The sequence below is a fragment of the Podarcis cretensis genome (assembly GCF_951804945.1).
Source record: "Podarcis cretensis genome assembly, chromosome: 7".
Taxonomy (NCBI): domain Eukaryota; kingdom Metazoa; phylum Chordata; class Lepidosauria; order Squamata; family Lacertidae; genus Podarcis; species Podarcis cretensis.
In genome coordinates this window covers 39,882,404-39,903,667 of record NC_137176.1, presented here as the reverse complement: position 1 = coordinate 39,903,667, position 21,264 = coordinate 39,882,404, and the positions used below count along the sequence as shown (strand labels likewise).

General features: G+C 42.4%; 1 protein-coding gene and 1 long non-coding RNA gene across 3 annotated transcripts in view; both read left to right on the top strand.

The window, feature by feature from the left end:
- Positions 1 to 21,264, top strand: part of LOC307219674 — a 586,866-nt gene that overhangs the window by 270,756 nt on the left and 294,846 nt on the right. The window lies entirely within an intron of this gene.
- The window catches only part of DOK6 (docking protein 6), a 181,391-nt gene continuing 163,824 nt past the window's right edge, over positions 3,698 to 21,264 (top strand). Inside the window, exon 1 of one of the 2 annotated variants that reach the window (XR_013840470.1) lies at positions 3,698 to 4,492. Coding sequence is in view for 1 of the 2 variants with exons in the window: in XM_079982984.1 (XP_079839110.1) it covers positions 4,427 to 4,492 (66 nt within the window). In the remaining variant the exon portion in view is untranslated. The remainder of the gene's footprint in view (positions 4,493 to 21,264) is intronic. The other variant, XM_079982984.1, reaches the window with a different exon arrangement.

Genomic DNA, 21,264 nt, shown 5'->3' with positions numbered 1-21,264 from the left:
TCATCCAGCCCAAGGCAGCTCACAAAATTAAAACATCAAAAACAATTAATGCATAATAACATTCCCCTTTAAAACAAACAAACACTGAATGCAGACTGAAACAAAAACATATTCAGAGAATGTTTAATGGGAAATCATAGATATGGGGCTACTGCTGGAAAGACTCTGTCTCTGCTGCCCACCAGCCAGATGTATCTTACCTGCATCTTCCCTTCACCTGATATATCCTCCACCCTTCATTACCATAGTGCCTTTGCCACACTCAAACATTTCCAGGCATATCTCAAACAAATGTCCACATTATGAACCACATTCCAAATATTGTTCTCTCATGCAGTCGAATATACACAAAAATGTGAAGAAATCTAACACAGTTTGAGAACTATCTAATTCCATTCAATATTTAAAGTAATAGTCCAAAGTAATATATTTAGATAATAGAAATATAATGTTGATTTGCTTCATCACACACACTGAAAATTTTCTCTCTCATTTTTGCAGCCTGTCAAAGCAGCCTCAGCCTGTCTCCACCATTTCACAATTTGTCAAAGTGGTTTGGCCCAGAATTATTAGCAATACTCATTGATGTGTAAAACTCCTAAGAATTATTCCATGTGGGTGACCTGTAGTCTGTTCAAAGAGAACTTGTAGAGGATGCCCTCTGGAAAATGTGCATGTGTTTCTACAGCAATTTTATAGACCAGCTTTATCCACTTGCTGATACACAGAATGTTTTAAATATAAATACATTAACAGATGCATTAAATACATTACATGCATTTTTAAAAGTAAGTCCAGTTGAATTCATTGTGACTTTCCCACTGCAAAGGTAAGTGGATAGAAAATTGCAATGAAACTGCATTAGAAAACAACTGCATCCATATGAGTGAAAAAATATTCTAAATAATAGTGGATGGTGCCAAATACCATATCCATCCAGTACAGCCAAAATGTCACTTGGCATTATCCATATTAGCATGAGTAAAAACAAGGTGTATCATGACAGAGGTTCATGAGACCTATGTTTAGCAAATAAAATAGTTCAAGAAGAAAATTAGCAATTTAGATAACATGGTTTGGCAGCTTCTTCAGCTACATACCAGGTGCAAAGCTATGCCACATTTCTAGATAGAGTTGCATGTAACTGATGCTATTTGCACATGATTTTAATAAAACTGGAAAGTGGAAGACTAATCTGTGGTTGTACAGGATGCTTCCAAAATGGTTCAAGATATGAAATGGAATGGTAATCACAGGACATCTCTGAGACAAATGCAACTAGATATTGCAAGGCAAACAGTGTTGTTCCTCTTCTACCCCATCCACTCCCACATCTTCAAAACATATTCAGTATTGCAAAACTTGTTCCCTCTACATCTGCCTAAAGCAGCATTATAATTAAAGATATGTTTATGACCGGGCAGAGTACAGTAGATATATGAGTGATGCTGCTTAAGAGTTCCATGTTTCAACCCCAGAGGGATTCGTACATTTTAGCTGTTTTGGTTTAACTGATGGTGTGCTTGAGGGTGTTTGGTGAATGGAACTAATATGTATTCATGCATATATCAAACTAAATAAATAAAATTAGGACTGAATTCTCAAAGGCAGTCACAATTCAGCTTCCTTTGGGCACCGTTTGTCTTTTCCAGAGAGATATCATTATATCTCATGTGCATTTTGCGCAGATTTCCCAAAGGTTTTTAAATTACATATAGCATGACATGGTGAACAGCTCTGAAACTCTCGCTCCCTGCATTGGCCTTGTCCAGTATCCATTTCAATCCATGATACTTCCACGCCCGCTTTCTCTAGAAATTATACCACTTGCCCACTCAGATATGTTGGAGACAATGTCACCCACAAGCCATTGCAATCCTTTGTTAACCATTAACGGTGCTCACTCAGGCCCATCCTCACATTCATTCACTATATCAAGGGGCATCAGGAACTTGGCCTCCATCACCAACATGTCCCAATGACCCTGCCTTTGACATCTGTGAAATCCATCTGACATTTGCACTGGGAGCCCACAACCATAGAGATCTACATGTGCAAGTTTGAGAACCCAAAAGCACACTGTTCCTGATTGTGTGGAAGGGCTCCAGTGAATACCTCATTGTCATCCTGCCTTGAGCAAAGGAGTGATACATGTAGTCATATGACTGGCAACTGTTTAAATAAAAATACATAAACACCATTCACTGGGAAAGTGTTTTGCTTAATATTTCTATAGAAGTTAATAGAACTTAGACATTTAAACATGCATCTGTGCCCTTTGTTTTAATTAGACTATCATATTATTTCATGCATGACATTGTTTTATGGTATTGTTTTACGCTATGAGATGTCTTGTAAGTGGGCAGCAAAGTGGATTACAAATATTTCATTTATATCCAATCTTTCTTCCATGGAATTTAAGGTGATGTACATAAGGGACGCAGGTGGCGCTGTGGGTTAAAGCCTCAGCGCCTAGGGCTTGCCGATCGAAAGGTCGGCGGTTCGAATCCCTGCGGCGGGGTGCGCTCCCGCTGCTCGGTCCCAGCGCCTGCCAACCTAGCAGTTCGAAAGCACCTCTGGGTGCAAGTAGATAAATAGGGACTGCTTACCAGCGGGAAGGTAAACGGCGTTTCCGTGTGCGGCTCTGGCTCTGGCTCTGGCTCTGGTCAGAGCAGCGATGTCACGCTGGCCACGTGACCCGGAAGTGTCTCCGGACAGCGCTGGCCCCTGGCCTCTTAAGTGAGATGGGCGCACAACCCCAGAGTCTGTCAAGACTGGCCCGTACGGGCAGGGGTACCTTTACCTTTACCTTACATAAGAATTCCTATGCAATCTTCTCTTTAGACCAGCAATGGGCACTAAACCAATGATGGGCAACTCTCAAGGGCTGCATGTGGCTGCAGTGAAGGAAGTGTGGGTGGGGTGAATGTGACCTGTGCAGTATAACTTCTTGTAAGAGTTAGTGAAAATCACAGAGCTGCATTTTTTGCATCTTTCAGAACCCAAGAAGTGTCTTGCTGGATCCAATCAATGGTCTATAAAGTTCAGCATCCTCCCCCACCCCCAGCAGTGAAGCAGATGCCTATGAATAGTCTGTAAGCAGGACCCTTGGGTTTCTCCTTGCAGTTGCAAGAAATAAAGGCTGTAATCCTGTGCCTACTTAGGTGGGAGTAGCCCCCCCCCCCAAACTGAATGGGGATTATTTCCAAGTAAAGATGCGTAGATAAGAACACGACACATCTCTTTCTCAGCACATGTCTGCTGTACTCTGGAGTATGTCCATTCCTAGGAGCCTACTGGTGCAGTGCTGTGCCATTATTCAGAAGGAAGCCTTATTATATAGTCAATGGGGCTTGCTTGCGAAGGTGTCCATGGGATGGGATCTTTCGGCTCCTACTCAAAACTTCCTTTCTAGAGAGTAAGTTCTGCGGAAACCCAGTGAGACTGACTGCTCACAGCAAACATAATCTAGGGTTGGGTTGTGCCCCTCAGCTGCACTTTTCTAACAGCAGCAACACCTGCGTGTGACTCTCGCAGCACTGGACGCACAGGTGGAAAGAAAAGGATTGGCTTTGCTTCTTTTATGCACCCCCCCCCTCTCTCGCACCCCCCCCCCCCTCAGAAGCCAGGTGGGGTGAGGGGTCCTTCGTGCTTCTCAACTGGCTGGAGAAATGCCGCCGCCCCCGGGGGGAAGGGGAGGACAAGGCACCTCAGGAGGAGCCCAGCCTTGGCGTCGAAAAAAGAGGAGGCTGGCTGGCTAGCTAGCTAGCTGGCGTGCCAGGGAAGAAAGCGAGCGTGGGAATGGGAGCGGCGGACATTTCCCCTGCTGGCCCGCCTGGTCTGGCGTTGTTGGGGAGCTGAGGTGCGAGGCGGGAGCAAGAGGGAGGGAGCGCGCGGGAACCCCTCCCCCTCCCTCTCCCCGCTCGCGCTGTAGGGGGGAGGGCGCGGCGGCGCGAGCAGCTCCACAGCCTCCGGGTGCCGGCAGAGAAGCAATAGCCGGGGAGGGGGAGAGAGCTGGCGGAAGAGCCGGGGAAGCAGCGGCGGCGGCGGCGGCGGCAGCAGCAGCAGTCCTCTTCCCCTGGCTGCTCCAGGCAACGGCGCGACAAGAGCCTCTCCCCGTCTGCTTGGCGAGAAAGAGCCGCCCGCTCCTCCGCTCCTGGCCGTTCTCGGGCTGCGCGTGGCGCCCCGCAGGAGGGAGGGAGGGAGGGAGGGAGGGGGCGGGCTGCGCTGGGCCACGGCGTGCCCGGCACGCGCAAAAGGAGCCGCTCTGCCGCCAGTGCCGCCTGGATGTCAGAGGCTCCTCGCGAGCCGGCGGCCAAAGGCGCTTCGCAGCAGCAGCAGCTGGAGAGAAGAGGAGGAGGAGGCGGCGGCGAGAGAGACGACCCCGCGCGCGGAGCTGGGACGCCGCAGCCGGCTCGCCCCGGCCATGGCCTCCAACTTTAACGACATAGTCAAGCAAGGCTATGTGAAAATCCGCAGCAGGAAGCTCGGGGTGAGTGGCGCCTGGCGCGCGCGCGCTTGCTTGCTTTGTTCCCCCCTTTTCGCCCTCGCTCTTGCCTGTCAGCGCCTGGGCGGCGGAGTTGGAGGTGGGGGTCGCTGCGAGCCAGCAGCCCGCTGTCCTTCCTGCGGCGGTGCTTTGGCAGGCGGCGTGGGGGGTCGGGCGGGCGGGTGGGTGGGGGTGCGGGGATGGCTCGGCGGCTCCTCGGCTGCTGGCAGCAGCAGGCGCGCTTGGATGGAGCTGCTGTTGCTGCTCTCGACTATTGTTTGCCTCCCGTGCGTGTTTGCCCGCTTGCCTGCCTGCCTGCCTGCCTGCCTGCCTGCCTGCCGAGGTGGAGGCGATCATCGCGCTCCCGGGCGGTGCAGCCCGATCCCTGTCCGCGTTTACTCGGGAGTAGATCCAGCAGATTTCAGAGGCGCAGGACTCCCAGTTGAGGGTGTTTTATAGGGTTGCAGCCTGTTTAGTGGGAAGAAGCCCATCGGGAATAGCTGTCGCTGCCCACAACCGATCTCGTCTGTATTAGGAAGAGTACCTGCGCGCATAAGCGGAGAGACAATGGAAACCCATCACCTGTTAAACTCGTTTCCGCCACCTTTATAGGCGGCAAGCCTAACGACTAAGGAGTAAGTCACACTGAGCACAGCGAGACTTGGATCTGAGTCAACATGTGGAGGATTGTGCTGTAAATCACACACCACTCCCCTACCCCTGCTGTGGCGTGGCTGCCTTTCCCGCAAACAGGGGAGAAGGGCATCGTTCCCTTTAAGCATTTCCCCCAAGCCCTGGCTCACCTTCTTTCCGATTCAGCTGAAATCTATAACAGGTTGAAATTGTGGCTGTGTCGAAGCTCCCGGCACTGTGTTAACTTTGTGCCTGTTGTATAGTGCGTGTTGGATGCATTGCGTTGAAAGGTGTGTTCGAAGGCACTCTGTCAGAAGAAAAGCTTTGAAAAGTCTACAGGTTTCAAAATAGCTCCTAGCGGCCTAGAAGTTGGAGGAAAGGTAGGCAAAATAGGCAAAAGTAGCTGCTGAGTAGAGTGGCTCACAGGTGATGATGGTAGGTAGAAAACATCTTTTGAGTTGTATGCTTGATTTAGTATTGGTGGAGAGGATACAGACTTAGCTAGACTAGGCAAAAGGATAATGGTACATTGAGCAGATGGACAGGAGAGTTGGCACAGTGATGGATGCTGCTGTCCCCTGTGACTAGACAACTGACCGATCTCAGAGTTTTTTGGAGGCAAGGTTGGCTTCAGACAAAAGGTTAGAATCACCTGGAAAGGTGTATGAGAATGTTGAGATAATTATTGGTAGAAGTACTTGCCTAACTTTCAACATTCACACATGCTTTAGAAATGTTACTTCTTGCCTAGGAGCTGGCAGATACTATGACAGTTCCAAAAAGTAGTAATGATAACTGTCTGGTTTTGCTCTAAAGTAAGAACCTCTTTAGAAATTCGTTAGGAAGAAAAAGGAGTATTGACCAGCTTGAAGGCAAATGTGGAAACCGTGCCATGAACTTCTGATTTAAAGTTTAATTAGACTTATAGTTTGAGAGCAATACACTGAGATTTGATACGATACCATGGACAGAACCAGTCCTGAGCCATGCGATTAGGATATTAGCCTGTGCCAAAAGGAAAACAACAGCAGTACAATTAAAACCAAGGAAATATTGTGATACCTGGAAAGCTGCTTGCTTTGGAAGTCATGTAAACATCTGTCTGACATCTTAGTGGTCACTAAGGCTATGAGTGGAGAGCTGTACTATGAAACACTGCTAGTCATTATGGTTATATGCTGCCACCAGGATCAGTGGTACAGTGCTCTGTTTGTCAATCTTGGGGAACAATAGTGAGACAAGTCTCTTTCCCTCATGTCTTGCAAGCCTAGCAGGTTGACCATTGTGGGAAATGGCTGCTGGAGTAGATGGGCCTTGGTCTGATTCAGCGAAGGTCTTCTTATGTACATGACGTCTCCTTTTTATTTTATCTGTGTTCTTTGCTTCTTCTTCCCTCCTTTTATCTGATGGGGAAGAATGTAACACACTTTAATAAACAAGTCTTGATAAACAATTGCCACCTCCTGCTCACTAAGCTTACTGGTTTTTATATATTTTTTTAAAAAGTATTTTTATTGAAGGTTTTCTTGGTTTACAAAAGTATGTGCAATCTCTCTCTCTCTTTTCTCTCTCCAAATAACATTTTTTACAGATCAGTTTCATTTGTTGAGACATTAGGAAGAAAAAGGGGGGAAAGGTGGAGGGGGGGAGGTGAGTGGGGGTGGGGTCGGATGGCGATGTTTCTATTTTACTTAATATATGTGGGGTTTTGTGCCAGTGTCGCTTGTGCAGGTTCTCTGCTATTCACTACTGTTCCTTTGGTGGTGCGAGAGGTTGGGGTTGGCCTAAGGTGTGGTTGGTTGGTTGTGATTGGCTGTGGTGATCTTTGTTTTCATGTGTGAGTGGGGTGGGTGGGTGTTTTGGATCAAGTTAGCCATATCGATTTGTATGCTGTTGGTGGATTTTTGTCAGTCTTGCTGGGCTGTGTATGTGATAAAGGGGAGCCATACTGGGGTGAAGGCGTCTTCTTTTGTTTGTTCCCATATCAGTTTCAGTTTATTGGTTAATTTTTCTCGTAAGGCTGTTTCCCATACTATTTGGTACCATTGGTCCATGCTTACTCCTGACAGGTCTCTCCAGTGTCTGGTTATGGTGTTTCTGGAAGCTGAAAGTAGGTGGGTTATGAGTTCTTTGTGGTGTAAATGGGCATTATTGTCTTGGAAGATATATAGTTAGGGCCAATTCTGGGGTGATTTCTAATTCTTGCTTAGTTATTTTATATATTTCTTGTATGGCTGTTGTCCAGAATAGTTGGATTTTGGGGCATTCCCACCACATGTGGAGGTATGTGCCTGTGGAGGTGCACCCTCTCCAGCATACTGTTTTTGATTTTGAAGGTGGTTTATGATGGTCAAAGGCGATTAATCTTGAAAGGAAAAGTTCACTTTTGCATCCAACTGTTTTTCTTAGTCTTTTGCTGAATGACTACCATTTGAATTGGCTTGGCTGTTTTATGATGACATCCTTTTCTGTTAGCTTTGTACAGGAAGGAATGTGTTTTTGGGACACTATTGTAGATAGGCTGTCTCCGCAGGTGTCCTTCACTACAACACACACACACAATCTGAATGAGACTTTTCTACTTAAAACCTTGTAAAACATGTAGAATTGTAGTTTTCAAATACAAATGGCATCACTAATCAGCCCAGTTATAATATATAAGGTTATAATATATATACCAACTCATGGCTACATGGTATTCACAGATGTTCCTAATAAATAAGTTCCTTGCTGCATTCCATACTCTTCCTACACTAAAGATTCCCATGCTACTATTTCTTCTGTTCTTACACATCCAGTTTCTGCTACAGGTAAAGTCCATGGTGTTACAGTAAGCCTCTTAATTTATTTATCTTCTGGAAACATAACTGCACAGACTTGTGTGTAGCAGATTCAGCTTCTTTTCGCCAAATGAGGAACATGTGAATAGGAAATGCAGTCACTATTTTTTCTGAGGTACAAGTACTCCTATACAGAAAGGGAAATGCAAGTCACAACTGCTGCTCAATACGTTTAGGGTACCACTATGTGTTGTCTGCTGTACTGTCATGGAAGTGAAATGGTCCACATTTGTACGTGGGTTTTGTTAAGTACCATGTGAGGTACAATCATGTTGTTGAGAGTTATTTGATGGTAGGAGTTTTATACCCCTTATACAAAGGGCCTGCTCTGGTCCCAAACTGAACCTGTCCCAGGTGAGAGGTGGGAGGGAAGTATTTTGTGGTTCATTGGCCTATTAGTGCTGCACAGTCTGTTCTTATATGTTTGGCAGTGATCTGTTGCAGGAAGGATATACATGTTTAGTGAGTATATGTGGGTTGAAATATTCTTTCGGTTTGGTGTTTGTGTCATTCTGCATAGTAATTTTGTCTGATCTTAGTTGTATAGATATGGTTATGGTTATGATTATGAATGTGGACATTGTGTATTTATGTATCTGCATTTTGCTCAATTGAAATTGTGATTGTTGTACGTCTATGTACTTCAATTTGATTTTCCTTCTGGTAAACGGCTTTGAGATTTGAGGACAATATGCAATAGATAAATGGACTTAATACTTAAATAAATAATATAATGTTGATAATGTTTAGTAGTGTTTCATCTGCCACTGTGGATGTGTCCTAGAGCATTGGGACAGCACCTGTCAGCAGTGCTGATCATGTGGGTCAAATGACCATTGGATGTGCCATCAATGTTGAACATCCAACCAGCCTTTGCTAAATTAAATACGCACCAAGAAGGGTTTTACAGTATTAAGAATATACGGTTTGGAAACAGTTGCCCTAGGAGCAAAGAACCTTACTGGAGTGAAAGTAACATTTAATGATATATTCATTAGTTAATCTGGTTATTTTTGTGTTATCAGCTGTTGTGATCAATAATATTTTTCTTTCTCCACCTATGACTATGGACCTTTTTGTCAATTCCTCTGGCTATCAGGAACTCTCAATCAGGGGTAATATGTTGAGGGAATCAGATGATATCAGAAAACTTGAGTTGGTGTGTGGTTGTGGGTGTTACTCATTCTTCTCTGCATCAATATTAAGCATTATGTGCAGTTGTTGACTTTTAGCAACTGGCTTTCTGGTACCTTCCAAATGTCCATTATTACAACACAGACCAGCATTATTCAGGCTTTCAGACTTCAAAGTGCTTCCATCCCTACTCCAGGGTAGGAATTGGCACAGTGGAAATATGTTGAAAATGCTAGTTCATTTTTAATAATTCTATATTTTGGGGGTACTGATTTAGGATCAATCAGAAGATTTAATTTACAACCTGGCTCCAGTGTGCCCAGCAAAGCAGCAATTTCTTTTATATAACCACTTTTAATATTTCCCTGCTCTACATGAGGAGAACATATAACAGACAGCAAACTGCATGCTTAAGCTGAAACTGTTATCTCGAGGGACTGTGTCTTATATATTTATATGAATGTGTTCCCCTTCTGAAAGAGATAAGAGAGAGGCCATGTGAAATTTAAAATTCTACAAGTGGCTAGAAGCTTATCACAGTGCTAATATATATTATCTTTGCCCTGAAAGCTGTGCTTTTCTTTGCAGAAAGGGTGTTCAAGGCTAAGGGAAGAATAATCATAAATTGACCTTTGGAACATTTCGCTATCTTGACAGGGCTGTTAATTCTGAGAGAACACAGTGGGGTTGTTGGAATCCCAATTACAGACTATTGCGGTACAGCTGACATGAATGTGTGTGTTTTTAAGCAGCTTAAATCAAGGTAGAAAGGTTCCCTCATGCTCTTTGGCTGGATAGACACCACCCCCAAAATAATGTTTTAAACTGAATGGCAGTGTCAAACAATGTCTTGGGAAGTAATCACTAAATCTCAGCAGGCCTTAGAAGGTTAGTATTATTGCTGCTTGATGCCAGGACAGGATAACATTAGTTCAGTAGAACAATGGAACACAGAAAACCTTATTGGGAAGCAAGAATTTTTCATACTTCATACAATAAGGGAAATAAATCTGATAATGCTTTATATTGAAACTAGATATGACATTGGCACAGAGGAAATATTTGGGGTATGCTCAATATTTCTTTACTCATCATGATACTACCTTTTTCGTGTGATGGAAAATAGTGATGTATTAGGACTTGTAAAGCTTTTGAAAGAGTACAGAGATTTCTGTAGCAAGTTGGAATTTTGAGATCCCATTCTCTATATGTAGTTGTGTGTGTGTGTGTGTGTGTGTGCGCACACACACACACACACACACACGTGCGCATGCAGACACAAACACACAAACTGTGAAGGAGGCCATAACCAAAAGCGCAAAGGCCAACCCCCAAAGTCTTTTGTTAACAGGTGGCAATGATGCCAATCAGTGGGCCAATCAGAGAAATCTGTATCTTTGGTGCTTAAGCCCATACAATCAACAATAAAAGTAATGGTTCTGTATAAAGTATATTTTGTACACAATGCTTGAACTACCTTGGAATGTATTTATACCATTTATGTTAATGGGTGTAGAAGAGAAATTGGCAAAGAGGCATTGTAATGTGAATGAACATTTTTGCCAGTGGCGGTTACGATCTAATTGAATGAAGGGCTAATTTGTAATGTCTGAAAGCAACAACATGTTTGAACTGGAAAAAGTTAAAGCTATGCAATGACTCTCAGGGTCCATCAAAGCATAATTCTTATTTATTTATTTATTTATTTATTTATTTGGGCAGTCTGGATATCTTTCACCTAGATAACACTTCTATTGAGGAGATATTATGTCATCCCCAGTACAGTTTCCAAACAGCTGCCATAACATTATTACAGTGCTACCTCAGGTTAAGTACTTAATACGTTCCGGAGGTCCGTACTTAACCTGAAACTGTTCTTAACCTGAAGCACCACTTTAGCTAATGGGGGCCTCCCACTGCTGCCGTGCCGCCGGAGCACAATTTCTGTTCTCATCCTGAAGCAAAGTTCTTAACCTGAAGCACTATTTCTGGGCTAGCGGAGTCTGTAACCTGAAGTGTGTGTAACCTGAAGCGTATGTAACCCAAGGTACCACTGTATTATTATTTATTGTATTTATATACCGGTCTATACCCGGAGGTCTCTGGGAAGTTCACAGAACAAAATCAAAATATAAAACCACAAAATATATAATCAAAACAAAAACAACAACCAAATACACCCCCGCAAAAAACCCCCACATATTAAAAGGGCATAGAACACTGGAAAAATTATATTCCTCTCTCCACCATCCATTGTGATTATTATGTGAATGTAACTGTTTTTCTTTTAAAGGAAGCAGCACTAGGCAATTCTGAAGATCTAATAGATGGCCAGTAATAACCGGCAATCAGTGCTGTGAAAAGTGATGAGAGGAAGGGAAAGCTTAAATATGGTTCTCACTCTTCACCTGATATATGTGTTTGCAGGATTTGCCCTGCCATAGAGCACCATGATGGAAGGGTGGATGAAGGCAGGAACTGGTGTCAAGTTCAGCATGACTTTTTCTAGTGTCAGCCCTAACAGAGTAGAACAATTTGACACTTCAGACTCCAAAATGTCTTGGACCAGCACAGTGTGAGTGTGAATGTGTTAGAAAATGGAATTGTTGGGAATAAGGAGCTGATTCAGTCTCCCCAGGTGCTGGAAAGGCCATTAATTCAGGTGGTCCGAAGACAGCCCTCTGAAACCTGAGTCTTAGAACCCAAGATCAGCACTGTGTGCAACTATAGACAGAGAAGTATGTTTGGCAGTAAATGTTTCAGAATGCATTGGGAAGCCATGTCATTATACACCATATGGAAACTTGGTGTTCATTTGCCTTGATAATTTAAGAGGGACGTTTAGTGGTAGAGCATATACTTTGATGGGTAAGTTGTGTGCCAGGTTCAATCACCAGCATTAATGGCTAATGAGAAAGGTTCCTCTCTTGAACCTTGGAGAGCCAGTGCTGTCAGTACAGACAACACTGAATTAAATGGACTTTGTATAAGGCAATTTCCTATATTTCCATAACACATTTCAAATGCTGAAGAATACAGAACTTCATTCAGATGACTTTAGGAATGGCTTATCTATAAAAACAATCCTCAAATCTACACAGTTCTACCTCTAATACCATGCATTTGTTCAGACAACATTTTTTGTGTGAAGCAGATATGAGGAAAGTAGTCCCACAAAGGCTCATGCAAGTTTTAATATAAATCTCATAGAAAACTTAGCTGCTTTTGCTCTCTTTCAGGCAGGTGGCCAATCCATTATAGAAATTCTTTCAGTGTTTTTGTTATATTCCATCTTTCTTTATGGTTGAGTAAACCTTGGCTGGGAATCAAATTAAAGGTTTTCTGATCTAATGCAACCCATGGAGTGACTGTTAAATGATCACTTGGGTGAAAGTGTTCTAGTACTGAAGGAATAATATTGTTAACTTTCTGAAAAGCAAGTTAGGGGGGAACCACTGAATGCTAATAGAAGTCTTAATATACTTACTTCCTCTTTTTGTTCTAATTTATATATCTCACTTCTGGAGAAAATGGGACAAACCTATCTTTTGGATATAAGACAAGATGGTAGGTATTCCTTGGTTTACAGCTTGTTTACAATCCGTCTTTGGATGCAAGTGTTTCTTCCTGTGGTGGAAGAGGTAACTTTTGCCATTTCGCCCCTGCAGACCCTTGCACCCCCTGAAAATTTAGTCTGCAGTTCTGTAAGACCGTCAGAAAGGTTGCAGAGAAAAACAGCAAAAAATGCTTCTTCCTGCCTTCAGCCAGTAGGAGCCTCTGCTTCAAGGATACCACGGATCTGTGGTGTGTCTGAAAAAAAACACAGTTAAAACTCATACATCATATAGCGCAGTGCATTGCAATTGCTACAACAGTCAGAAAAAAATATTAAGTGTTCTATCAAGGCCTTCAGCAATTTTCAAGTGATTCCTGGGGTAACATTTGAGGACCCCTGTTCTCCAGGATTAAAAGCCTTCTACTGAAAGGAGATGTTCCCACTCAAACCCAACTCTGCATTTAAGACTGAAAGTATTACATTGATTTCAAGGTAAGCCTTCAAATGTTCATTTCTCCTATCATCAGTTCTACCAACATGCAGAACTAAAGCAGGAATGACAGAGGATTTTTAATCCTACACTCTATGAAAATAGGCTTATCCTGCAACAGGGAGAAGGAAAGTTAAAGAACAACTTGATACTATTTGTCAACAATTCAGAGCAGTTATACGATGAACGATTGTTATAAATACAAACTGAAATGGATGCAAACTGAAGGGAGCCTGGTGGGAGCCTGGTTCACATTGGGTACAGTGGTACCTCGGTTTGCGGATGGGATCCGTTCCGGAGGTCTGGTCGGATCCCAAGGTTTCCGCAACCTGAGGACTGCTTCTGCACATACACAGAAGCAGCAAAACCTGGTAAAATACTTCCGGGTTTGCCACACGCACATCCTGAAGTTTACATAACCAGAGGGTTACCTAAACGGAGGTACAACTGTATTGCAAACCCGCTCACATGTCTATCTGCCTTAGGGACATACAAGAGTATATTCTGAAATATTAGCCTTTGTTGGTAGACGCCCTGTTCCAAAGAGTTACATGCACTCAGATGCCTTATGCATGTGTGGAAGTCCATGCTAATTATGATAGCAATGGCTGCTTGCATAGGTTTGTTTTCTTTAGGTAGATTTTTTTCATAGAAGTGAACGGGGAAGATTATCTAGACAATGAAGTCCCTTTTATGCACTTAGCATTAAGTGTTTTGTTTTAATGCTTTTGGGAGCCAGCATATGAAAGGAAATCCAGAAGCGCGGTCCATAAAAATTGAAAGAAATATCTGAAGCAGATTACTGGATCAAGTTGCATTCATAGCATACCCTCCAACATTTCTCCAATGGAAATAGGGACATCCCATTCTATAATGATAATTTTATTATTTATACCCCACACATCTTATTGGGTTGCCCCAGGCACTCTGGGCTGCTTCCAACATATATAAAAACATAATAAAACATTAAACATTAAAACAACTTCCCTATACAGGATTGCCTTCAGATGGCTCTGGATAACTCCATACTCGACAACATTTCTCCAATGAAAATAGGGACATCCTAAGGAAAAGTGGGACATTCTGGGATCAAATCAGAAACCAGGACAGCTTCTCTAAATCAGGGACGTCCCTGAAAAATAGGGACACTTGGAGGGTTTGTCATGGGAATCTCAGAAGGATTTAACAGTATATGTGTTTTACGTTTGATTAATCCTACAGCGATTGGTGGGGATTTGTCCGTTTTGTCTTCTCTCTCTCATTTTTCCAATCTTAAGTTCATTTCTCCACATTTCTACATAAGTATACATTTTTTTTTAAGTCCTCAAGAAAACCCAGCAGGATTTTAGTACAGATTTTTCCTAGCAATCATATGTTTGTATGCAGTTTTGCTCAATATACTCAGTTTTGCATAGCAATTTTCCCTAACATACAAAAATGCAGTTTCATATCTCCATCAATATATGCATTTGTAAGAACACTGTACCCCAATATATGCATTTTTGTACACATTACTTGGCTGGAGAATGGCACTTGAAAATTAGGGAAAGTGTGGATTTTGAAGAATGCCTGTATTTCAGTAAGTGTGAACTAGGGTGGTGCACCTTTAAATGTGAACCGAATCTAATTGCTCCTCCATCCCCTACTGCTACATAAATTTACTGAGTTGTAAGCTTTGCTTTCAGATTTAAAATTCCTTTGCCGGGATTGGATTCCTTGGATTGTTGTACACGAAGCTCTAAAAATTCAGGGCATTATTGAAGCTATCGTTCCCTAGAAGAACACAAAAATTTCAAGCTGTTAGTTAAAAGTAGTAAGAAATATTTGATTATTTACTTCTGTATGCCAGCTGCCTCACAACTTTTCTTTTTATTGGCATGCTGAGTGAAAGTGTTATCCCTAGAGGCAAATGTCACTGAGTTTTGAGTAAGTCCTCCTCCTGCTTTCATTTACGGAGAATTATTAAAACGAATACAACAATCCTGTAGGCCTAGTAAAAGGCAGTGATTGGTCAGTAAATTAGATTTCACCAAGGGCCACCCCACTCCTTTGTAATATCTTACTACCGACATCTCTCATTTCTTCATCGTGATGACAGCAGTGCCCCCTCCTTCAGTTTTTGCTGCTGCTGCTTTAGTGTAGCAGCTACACCTAGTGAGGTGCTTCACCTCTGTCTTATCCCTCTCTGCATCACTGTAGGCTAGACCTAGAGAGTCTTTTCTCAGAGAGGCATTCGGGGTGGGATGGTCATGAAAGTGCCTTTGGCATTGCGGCAGTGACAAATGATGCTTAACGTTAGGGGGGAAGTTTTAAAGTTACAATTTGTTGGCTGGTTGTGGAATAGCAGGCACCATGTGAAGGAGTCTCATTTTGCCAATGAAAAGGTTGTCCCTAGTTTTACCATAGACTAATACACCATATGCAGTGTAATTACATTCCAAGGCATTTGTCAGTAAATCATAGCCTATTCTTTTGAAATCTGAGTGCTGTTATTTTTCTTGCTGATTTTTTTTTTAAAAAAAATGCTGACTGAGGCGTATTTGCATGTGCTCCCAGCAGTATCGGAGCAGACTCTCTATGGTTATAATCATATGTTTAAAGCAGCTTGTTGGTGAATAAATTTATTTTCCTCCTGGCGGAGTTCCGATTATGTGAGGAGGAGAAGCCTGATTGACCCTGTCCATGTGGTCATGGTATTTACATCCATGCCCCTGGAGCATATGTGGAAGTGACTTCCAGGCTGCTGTCTGTTAGTGTAAAGAGTTCTTGATTGACAGGAGTGAAAATCAGATGCAGCACAATCTCCGGTCTTTAACTTATGTCATGCTGGATGTTTCAGCAACTATTATGAAAGGAGCAATATCTGGAGGATAATCCATCTATGGTTTTGTGTGCTTGGATCACGTGATTAACTGGGGAGTTTCCTTAACCACAGCTTTGTATGGTTGATCTGGGTGTGATTTATTTATTTATTATTTAAATATGTACACGATACTCGAGTAAAAATGGCAAACATTTGAGTAAAAGCTGGTTGTCAAATACTTTCAGGTTTAGAAAGTCTTTTTGAATAATGCAGTTTTTAGAGATGTCTGAAAGCAACCAGGGATGACTCCTACCAACTCCTCCATTGACAAGGAGTGTCACAAGACAGGGCCTACCATACCACAGACCCAGGTCCTAGTAAAGGCCTGCCAAATCTCTGGGATTTTGAGATCTTGCAGGGTGGTTTTCTGTTGCTGTAAATCTGTGCAGAAAAGCACAGTCTCGTGAATGTTCAAAAAGCAAAGCTGACTTGCAATTATGATTAGAGGCTGCTTGCAGCAATTTGGGTTTCTTTGGTGCTTGGATTCCTGGATGGATTTTTAGAGTATACATACCTCTAGGGTTATCTAAATGTTCAGTCAGAATAGCAATCATGGGGAAAGCACCTAATAATGTGCAATCCATGGACTGACATCATGCCTTGCTGTTCAAACCTGTGGCTAAACATGCAGGTGCCTGCTCAGATGGTAAAAGGTGTGTTTGGGCAGAGATTGAAATAGATACTGACATAGGTGTCTCTGAGTGGAGTTTACAGCCCCGCAAAATTGTCTGCTCTTTGTTATTGCTGCTTGTATTGCTATGTAGCTGAATGTGGTGTTGCCCATTACCATGAAACCTAGAGGACTGATAGTCTGTGTGCTTAGACTTTTAGCAACATTGTTATAAGTACAGTGAGCAAATGCAAATCATTTGGCTTCTGGGTCTTGCAACTTTCTTTCCTTAATTTATTTTGCATAGAGGTTTTATGGAGTTTCCCTACTGCATTTGATGTGCAATTGTGTAGCACTTTATGCTTTAAAAAACCCAAAACCCTGAAAACAAAAGTTACCACAGACACCCCTCTCAATCCATACTCAAAATGTTTGTGTTGCTCACAATGTGGCTGTTTCGCCACATGCAGAAAGTGGATGAAACTCATTCCGGCAGACCCCACAAGACAGCCAGTTGATGTAACTGGTTGGATATGTTTGTGTTAAGCAGAAGCAGTTTCATGGATTGAATTAAGGATAAAGGTAAAATTCCACATGAAGGTAATTTCATTTCTTGTCCGAATCCCCGCGGCGGGGTGCGCTCCCGTCGTTCGGTCCCAGCGTCTGCCAACCTAGCAGTTCGAAAGCACCCCTAGGTGCAAGTAGATAAATAGGGACTGCTTACCAGCGGGAAGGTAAACGGCGTTCCGTGTGCTGCACTGGCTCGCCAGATGCAGCTTGTCATGCTGGCCACGTGACCCGGAAGTGTCTGTGGACAGCGCTGGCTCCCGGCCTATAGAGTGAGATGAGCGCACAACCCTAGAGTCTGTCAAGACTGGCCCGTACGGGCAGGGGTACCTTTACCTTTACCTTTAAGGAGTCTGTGGTCAAGTCACTGGAGCCTGAGAATTGCCTCTTTTATGGCTTTGCATGGAGCTCCAGCAATTATTGACTACCATGTGTGTGTTTACACGCATGCACAAACACTGTCATTTTATAAAAAGCAAACAGTGATGCAATCTGAACATTTGCTGGCAAAAGAAGGGCATGGCTAAAGCTGCTCGTGTGCGACTTGGAAGTAGCTGAAGATTTATATGGTGCCAAGCAGTCAGAATATCTTTTAACATTGTCTGAACAATGGCGCATCAACTGACTGCTGAGCACCCATTGCAGGAGCCATGCCTAGGGCAAATGTTCTGTCTGTCTTGGTGGATGAGTGAGTCCTGATCTCTTTATTGCTACAGATGTGTAGTCAAATGAGTTGCAGTGTCTATGCATAAAGGCTTGTAGTGTCATGCTTTTGGAGCTGCCCATCAGCCACATGAAACTTCTTGCATATCAAAAGTATTCCAGCGATGTCACATTATGACAATCTTACTGTTCCAACATCTGTTCTTTTGTTATCTGTAAGCAAGAAAATAATTTAACCAGTGTTAAATAGATGTCCCTTTCAATATGTCAACATTAATTATGCTTGCATGTTTTATTCAAAATTGCAGCTTTTGTTAGCATAGTTTGCCTGCCTTCTAGGCATTATTCTAGAATTATAGCTAGAAATAAAGTTGTGTGTGTGTGTGTCTCAAATAAAATTAACTTATTGGTCTGTTTGTTATGGCAAAATGCAAGGAGATTTGTAAAGAATACTGTGGATATTTAGATTCTAGAGTCAAAGGCTATACACTCTGTCAGTTATATCGTTGTAACTCCATTGTAAAGATACAACACTAGATGGTGCTGTAGAGCAAAAAAACTTTGTCTATGTGATTTTACATAGGGGTTTCTTTTCTTATAACAATCTACTTTATAGCATTTTTCCCGGGTGTAGATTCAGCCCAAGACAGGAAAAAGAGCCCAATTGTATCAGCCCAATCTGATAAATTACTTGACAGTTTAACTGCCATGTGGAAACTTGTTATTTGTGTGGTTTCTAGCAAGGCTAGATTCAGTCCTAGCACATGGGGACAACTCTGTCTATATTTAGAATCTTAAATGTGACCACTTCTGGCTTGTTTTGACCATACTGGTTACAGCTGCCTTGAAAGACTATTAGGGTTCTGTCCAACTAAGACTTAGATGCACTGAAATCAATAGACTTAAGTTAGTCAAGTTGATTGATTTCAGTCAGTTTACTTGGTGTATGACTTAGTTGGATTTATCTTGTAGGATACTGTAAAGGGCGTCATACTTGGCCAGTATGCTTGTGCAGCACTTGTGCTGATAGTGACTGCATCACCGGCACTTTTTGCATGCTTTTCTCCCAATCCTATGCACCCTTGACAAAAGGATATAGATAAGCCAAGATGCAGCCTCCATGCCTGGAAGGCTATAACAGTTGAATTACAGGGCAGGTGCTATTCAACTGACATGAACCATCAGGTTAATGTTTGAGTGAAGAAATAATTTCTGAAGCAGGTCCTCTTCCAGTGCAGCTGTAGATGAAACAATGATTGAATTCATTCTACATGGATTTTTGTGTGAAAAAGAAGTCAAGCTAATTAATCAGTCCACATTTAAAACTAAGGTGTGGGGAGAATCAGAACTCTCCCCAGGCCACACTCCTCACCAGCCCTGCTCCACACCATCCTTAAGTATTTCCCCAGGACTGTAATGTATCATTGAACTTTTGATCATGCTTCCCACTTGCCTGGGTGGAGGATAGTGTGGTTGTGTAGCAACTAGAATGCTGCACATTTGTTGTTCTGGCTATTTATGCATGTGTCCTCTGGCCAGACACAGAAATGCTGCCCTTGGGTTGAAAGGAGTTCCTTAACACTGCCCTGGACTGTGGTTAAATAGTACTGATCCTAGTAGAGAACTCTGTTGTTTGTGTTCTTTTATTATAAGACTTTCTATCTCCACCTCCCAACCACCTTTGTTAAGAAAGGTGAGAGAAAGTTGGGAAGCAAAGATGAATCAGTATTGTATAATATTTTAATATATTCTGACCCTAATTAATGACTATTTCTTCTGGCTGAAGGTAATTATTTGAACAGTTCTCCATGGTGTAATACAACTCTTTGGGACTTCATTGTCTAATCAAAAGAAAATCAATGGAAGTTTAAGTTAAATGAATGTAGTCAATTAATAGTGAGTCTCCACTATTGATGAAATGTTTTTTAACTTAAATTGTTTTAAAACAATAAAAGCACCTCTGATTTTCAGTAAGAAAAGTCTTCCTTTGACTTTGAACTTTTCAACTGCTACTCTGTTGGAAAGCTCTGTTGAAAGATTTTACACATGGAGATGCTCAGTGGCTTATTTGCACTCTTGAAACATTGCTTTTCATTGAAGGCATGTCATGTGTTTACCTAATTTGATCATCAAATTACTGACATCTCAGAACTGCAAAATGCAGTGCTTAGAAAATATTTCTGACTGAAATAGTTGAAAAGCCACAAGAGAGGCAGTATTTTTGTTTGAGGGTTTTACATTATACTGTTGTTTTTGTTACCTTTTCAGGTTACTCTGTGTTTAGAAGGAATCAGAAAAAATAAGGATCTACAGAGCAGGGGGTGTTTGCAGACAGAACCAGTTTCACATGTGGTTATTCATATACCTTTTCCGTCCCATTTAAACATATACTTATTATGCCACAGTTGTCACAGAAACACAGACAGCAAACCACAGTCTGCAACCAAGGTTGGACTTTGAATTGTGAATCTTTGCTTGTGTGGTTTTCATGGCATCCAAACTTGGGTTCTGGCTTAATCTTACGTTGTTGCATCATTCTACCTCGTCACCCACCAGGCTAGAATGGAGGGAAGAGTAGTTACATGATGAAACTGTGAAACTAAGACGTTCCCTGTTGCTTCTCAGACCTCTGCATCCTTCCCTCTGCTTGATAATAAGCTCCTTTTCCTTCACCTCCTTGCTGACATGCTTTCCACTATGACTGCCTTTTTCTGCAGGAACCTTGTGAAATCATTTTTTATACCACTTCCGAGGCATACTTGGGTTATTGTCAGTCCTAATAAGACTCTACCAACAAATGCACAAAATGGTTCAAAAAATGGGACCCAACCACTCACTTTCTGCAACAATCTAACCATGCCCTTCCCTGAAAAACCTAAGTTTTGCTTAAAACCATTGTTCTGCTTATTGTCAACAAAAATGTTAGTGCTGGAAAAGGTTTTAGCACTGGAAAAAAAGTGGCCACAACAGGAAGGATTTTTGTTTGGAAGAATTGGAAGGAAATGGTAAACAAAGAGAACATTTAGGATTGTGAGTTAGATGTCCAGGGTTTGCTGAAAGTAGATGAAGGTCTTGAAGGGGTGAGTGTGTTCATGTTCTCTCCCCCCCCCCTTTTTTTTTTTTTTTTTTGCTGCTGGCTTATGGCAAGAGAGCGAGAAATGTGATGACGCTTCGATAGTTTTTGTCTGTTGCAAAGCACTTTGGTATAGCAGACAGATTTGAAGAGGAGGCAGGAGAACAACAAGCCAGCACTAGTATTAAAAAACAACAACCACAAGATGAGTTTTGTTTGATCATCTGCAAATGGAATGTTATCTTCGTCAACAAACCATGGTTAAAGCCAAGTATGCGTAGCTTAGGTCCAGAAGCAGCCTTTGCCACTGAGTGGCAGCACCTCTGAGAAAACATACCTAGTTGCTGAT